Below are 5,971 nucleotides of genomic sequence, written 5' to 3'. Positions count from 1 at the left end.
CGAATTGATGTCTCCTGCTGAAGGTTTGTTAGGTAGTTTGTGCCCGTTTTGCAGCTAACCATAGAAACACACATCACTTGGTTCAGTCTTGGGGATAATTTCTTGACTGGAGTTTCCTAGTCTAAACTCTGTGCTGCTTCTTTTTCTTTCCCCAGCCCGAGCTAATGAACATATTTAAAATGGTGCTTCCCCACCTGTGTAAGGAGTTCGCTTGCCAGGTGTTAGACCGCTGTGTCTTCCTCTTGCGCCGCTGGAGCAGCTCGGCTCTTGTCCCCTGGCTATTGCTGTTGCGCTCTGTTACAACCTTGCTTGCGGGAGCCGAGGTGTGCCCGGCGACCTTGGTGCTGTCTTGTTTGATGGCTTCCAGCTACAAACGGAGTCCTGCTTGGTCATCTGGGTGGCATATGATTGCTGTATTTAGGATTGGGGCGGGACATAGGTCATATAAGCAGAACGCAGATGTATTAATTTACACTTTCTGGAGCGTTACAGACATCCATACAGGTTGCACTGGACTTGACTTTCACTCTTGGCTGTAGTTGCTGTAACTTCATGAGTACCCTGCTTCTTTCACAGTTTAAGTAAACTTAAGTCAAAATCTGTAAGTGGATCCTGGGATGGGTGCTGGATTTGGGCACCTTTAACAATACTTGTCTGAGAAAGAGGTGTTACTGCTGCGGAGGAGAAAGATGCCTTTCCACTCCCCTGAGGGACCTGCTAATTCTTGGTTCTCTCTTAGATCTGTGGTTTGCGTATATTTGATTCCCAGACATGTCTCTTAAGCAGGTGTTGACTGCAGAGATCATCGAGGAATCACAGGTGACCAAGTATCAGTGGAGCAAACAGTCATTTAACATGTCCATGTGTAGGCAGAGCTGTGTACTCCCTGAAGCTGTCAGGTGTTTTGTGACTGAGAATTCGTTGTTCCAAAGAACTACCTTTATAATATGCAGTACGCTAACTGAAATGGTGTTAGCAATGCATTAATGTTAATGCTTTAATGTTAATTAAATAATTATTTTTCCAACACATTCATTGATGGTACCTGACTACTCTTAATTCAGATGTTCAGATATTAATTTTTTTGGTAGAAGAATACCTGTTGCTCCTTTTGATGTAATTCCTAAATAGAAATCCTCTCTAAACTGGTCATACTATGAAAAAAAAAATAGAATTAATAGCAGGAAAACAAAACAAAACAAAAAACCACAACACCCCAAAACCCAATGTAAGTCAATATTTGAGCTGCTGTTCTCAGGGGCATTCTGTACTGAAGGTCTTGTAGACAATGCCAAAAGGTTGTCATGAAATGAAAGTTAAAATGTTGGCTTCAATATAATTTTGACCATTAGGAGATGTACTTACAGATAATTGTTATCCTTTGGGGAAATATATTCAATCTTGCTTGGCCTGAAGATAGGGGTGTCCCTGCTTTTTGTGTCTGAGGTCTAGGTCTGATTCTCACTTCCTTGTTCTTTTAAGATGGAAAGAGAGTGGGGAGTGTAATTAAAAGCTAAGCTTTAGTGGCTAAGGAATGTAGCTCCCAAATTTAAAATAGACTCTCGTAACCGCCTGGGGACCAGCAATGAGTGGAGCCTCATGGATTACAGTGAGACTTGAATCCTCTGTGCTCTGTGTGTGGCAGGGGACCTCCCAAACCAGTAAAGGAAAAACATTAATGGGATGAATGACAACATGAAGTATTTAACAATTGTTTCTGTATGGGAGCTAAAAAAAACCCTTTTTTCCCCTCCTTTTCAGAAAGAAGACACAGCTCCTCCAGCAAGCCGCCTTTGACTCCTCCCTCCTCTTCAGTATTTTCCCTCATTTCATCTTTCCCTTCAAAAAACAAAGGTAGCAGTGGAAGTGGGAGCAATCGTTCATCCAGTGGAGGTACTAGTGCATCATCATCAAATTCCAAGTTGTTGAAATCACCCAAAGACAAGCTGCAGATCAGCGGAAACAACAGGTTAATGCATTCGGTACAGCATAGCAAAGTTCCCCATGATAAAATGTAAGTACGCATTTTGACAAAGAGTGAAATGTTATTACTTGCATAGACACTGCTGTTATCAGTAGAATTTCCTTTTGTCTCAGAGGGTTTTTAGTTTAAGAGATAGTTACTAAGAACTCTTGCAAAGCTGCATCTTAAATCACTATAAATAACGGTCATTTTACTAGGGGCTCTTAATTCTTTGATCTAATCTGCATAGTTTGATCGTGAAGGAGTTTTAGCTCCAATTCAGGTGATTTTTGACCTGCACACGTGAGATTGCAGAACTGATAATATAAGTTACTGTCACAGAACAGGGCATTTCTCACTGGACGTAACAGGCCTATTCCAGTTGCTTTGGTGATATGTTGTATCTGTGACTCCAAGTAACAGTTTATGAAGTCCCTGATGACTCTCTGAAATACTTAACAAGGAAATGAGGAAAAGAGGACTGCAGAGATTATGGACATCATAAAAAAATGTGAAAATAAAAAAAAAAGAGTAAGAAAGCTGAGAATAAAGGAGGAAGGTCTACATGTGCATTGTGAATAGATCAGCGTGTTGTTGAGTAATAACATATTTTAAGTACTTTTTACAATTTATGACAATAATTTTCAATTTTACCCCCTTTGTTTTTCATAAATAATAGTATGACTCCATCTGTCAAAGTGGAAAAGATTCATCCAAAGATAGATGGTGCCCAACTGAAAGCTGCTGTTGGTCCAACTTGTTCTACTACTGTGAGTTCCTCAATAAAGACTGGCCTTAATTGTCCCTCAATACCAAAGCCACCCTTGCCTTCCCCTGGACAGATACTGAATGGTAAAGGTCTTCTCTCTGTGCCTCCATTTTTGGAAAAGAAACCTGAAGAAAATACAAATAATAGGAAATTTTTACATAAAAGATTGTCAGGTAATTGTTTTTAATTATTATTTGCTATATTCCTCTTAAGTAGTGTACCTATAGAAACACATTCTATATGGAATATATAGAAATAAGTTTCAGAAGTAAATTAAACACTTTTATAACACTGTAACTAATAATTAGGTACATTTTATATATTAGAATTTAAATCTGTCACTTGACATACTCTTAAAGGATGCGAACATCTTGAAATGTGGCTGTTGCTTTCAGAAACCGTACAGACCTCAAAAGCCTGTCAGTTCTTACAGTTTTAAAATTATGCTCTTCTACTATCTTCAAAGATTTTCTTTTCCTCCTTTCTATATGCAAGGTCCAAATGTACATAGAAAACAAAACAACTAGCACCTCATAAGCTCAGAAATGTAAACCCGGTCTGCTCTTTACATTTCTTAAACACAGTAACTCTTGAGTGTTAGTAGAATGGTAGAAAAAGTTCTTAACACCAAAACCAACAACAAAAAGACACCGTTTGTTTGTCACAGTTCATATTGATGATGACCTCTAATCCTAACGTGCAGGATCTACTTCTCCGTTGGGGTCCCTTACAGCTGCAAATTTCTCCATGCTGCTTGTAGACTTGAGATCTGTACTTCAGCACACCATAAACTTGCTGACAGTGTACAAAATGTTGTTTGTACAATTTTATTGTGCATTTTTATTTTTACATTTGCCTGTGTTACTTTTGAAAACACTTTCCAATATGGTTAATTTTTATAAGGAAAATAACTGTTAGTATTTCAAAATGTCTTTTGATAACTTTTCAATACTGTGTGCCTTTGACAGAGAGAGAATTTGATCCTGATATATACTGTGGTGTCATTGATGTGGAAACCAGGAAACCTTGTACTAGGTCTTTGACGTGCAAGGTAGGATAACTTAATCAGAATAAGATTATGTAAAGTCTTAATTCAATTTCCTGATAAATGTGACAGAAAACAGAAAACTACAAATTTTTGCAGTCAGTAATTACCACCGTAAATGGTACCTCTCAAAACATGTTGTCCGGAACCAAGAAGGAATCGTTTTCAAAGTTCAGTTAATTATTTATTCAAAAACGTATTCCTTAAAGTAACCTGAAGATTTGTATTTTTGTATAAACCCTTTAAACATGGATGTTGACATGGGGCAGGTGATGTTACTCCACATGTAGGTAGTAGGGGGCCAGCATGATGTTCTTTTGGGGGATAACCTTCGAGTCCTAGATCATGAATTTTAAAATTCCTCACAAGCATTAAAAGTATTATTTGTTTATGCAGGACTCAAATAAATCGAGCTCCTCCCCTCTCACACCCCTTCCTTTCCCCCCTGCAGAGTCTGCAGCAGATACTTAGGAGGTATTTGGGTAAATGCTAATGCTGCTTGATGTACGACTACAGCCAGCTCAGAAACGAGTCTTCTGAAAAAGCCACGGAGTATGCCTAGAGGTCAAACTCCAAACTAAACAGTCTGTAAAAACTGTTGGTCAGATGAAATGTTCCCTCTGTCTCAAAAACCTTGGGGGACAGAGGGGTATCGCTTAGTCTCGAGGAAACAAAAATCCAGATCCCCTGCAACTGTGTAATATTTAGCTACTTTCCTGCAAAGCAGCTAAACTGTCAGTAGGGGAAGCATCTGGTAAATAAACCACCTACAGAACAAAGGTAAATGAAGCTGGTACTGATGACCCAGAGGAACTGAACCTGAACACATTGCCCTTTTGGAATTACAGGGGGGAGGCAATTGTTTTGCTAATAGAGGAGGGAAAAGCTTCAAGATTTTACAAGAGAACTAGGCAAATCAAAAGTGCAGAAGAGAAAGAAAGTAAAAATGTTTCTCAGCAATTCCTTTTATTATACCTACTCCTAAAATACTTTTGGGAATTGCTGTTTGTTTCTGAATCATGTGATAATAATTCTTACCTATTAAAATGAACCCAATCAAACCTTTTGTGCCATATGAAAAAAAGATACTGTATGTGACTTGTAACAGTTCAGAAAAATAACTTCCATCTATTTCGCTTTACCTAGAATTTGTGCCATATATCCACACACACATCTTACTATGTGTGGCATTCAGGACACTCGAAGGACTTTGAGTTCTGTCTGACTGTGGATCCTGCTGTATTATTTTGCATTCCTTAATATCTATTCGATTACATTAGTTTTCAAGGAATATATTAGTATACCGAAGGAAGCAAAGTATTTTTATAAATATTTTTCACGTCTCCCATTAAAAGTCTGATTTTAAACGTTGTGTTAAATATTTTCGTAAGTGAAAATAATACTTAGTATTTTTGGTTGTGCACTAGTTGGCAATTAAAATATAAATGTAAAAAAGATTTTCAATTCTAGTCTTAACCTTATAAGAACTTTGGCAAGTCCTTTTTAAAAAAAATTTTGAAAGAAGCCTTTTGCTCAATTGCTGTTTTTGTTATTTTGTATCAGAGGGGGATATAAGCATCCAGCAAGCAATCTTAAAGTTTGTTTTCCAAGTCATTCTTCCATTTGTTTACTAAATAATGAGTGTGATGATTTTCTCTGTTTTAGAGCTCTAGACACCTGTTTTGAGTGTTTGGTTTTCCACAAATCTGATAGCCTGGGATTAATGATTTATGCATGGTTTTGCAGACACATTCCTTAACCCAGCGGAGGGCTGTACAGGGTCGGAGAAAACGATTTGATGTGTTATTAGCCGAGCACAAAAGCAAAACCAGGGAAAAGGAACTTCTTCGACATTCGGATCATCATCAGCAGATGCCCCCTCTCAGGGAACCACATCCCTCACCTACTAAAACTTCCCAGGAGCTGCACCAAAATTCTCATGGAGTTACTCTTACAGAATCAAAGCCTTTATTACCTAATAAACCCAAACCTCACCCCCCCAGTCTTCCAAGGTAAGGAAAATCTGCAGATCCAATGGTATGAAATTAATACTGGTAGCTTCATCAGGTGGATTTTGAACGAGCTGTATGGATCTGTTGGATGGGGCAGTATCTTTGCTCTAGGTCTGGCGACTGTCTGCAGTTAGCAGTTACATGCTGAGCTGTAACTCCTAGCGAGGAGGGTTTGGTGTTTG

General features: G+C 38.5%; 1 protein-coding gene across 1 annotated transcript in view; it reads left to right on the top strand.

Moving 5' to 3' along the window:
* Positions 1–1,761: 1,761 nt before the first annotated feature.
* The window catches only part of ATXN7 (ataxin 7), a gene marked incomplete at its 5' end in the record, with an annotated part of 8,776 nt that continues 4,566 nt past the window's right edge, over positions 1,762–5,971 (top strand). Inside the window, 4 exons of the mRNA XM_010297019.1 lie at positions 1,762–2,014; positions 2,643–2,905; positions 3,701–3,783; positions 5,524–5,789. Coding sequence (XP_010295321.1) covers positions 1,762–2,014; positions 2,643–2,905; positions 3,701–3,783; positions 5,524–5,789 — 865 coding nt within the window. The remainder of the gene's footprint in view (positions 2,015–2,642; positions 2,906–3,700; positions 3,784–5,523; positions 5,790–5,971) is intronic.

Source organism: Phaethon lepturus, unplaced genomic scaffold (assembly GCF_000687285.1).
Source record: "Phaethon lepturus isolate BGI_N335 unplaced genomic scaffold, ASM68728v1 scaffold33490, whole genome shotgun sequence".
NCBI lineage: Eukaryota > Metazoa > Chordata > Aves > Phaethontiformes > Phaethontidae > Phaethon > Phaethon lepturus.
Note: the sequence above shows the minus strand (reverse complement) of the source record. Positions and strands in the feature narration are given on the sequence as shown.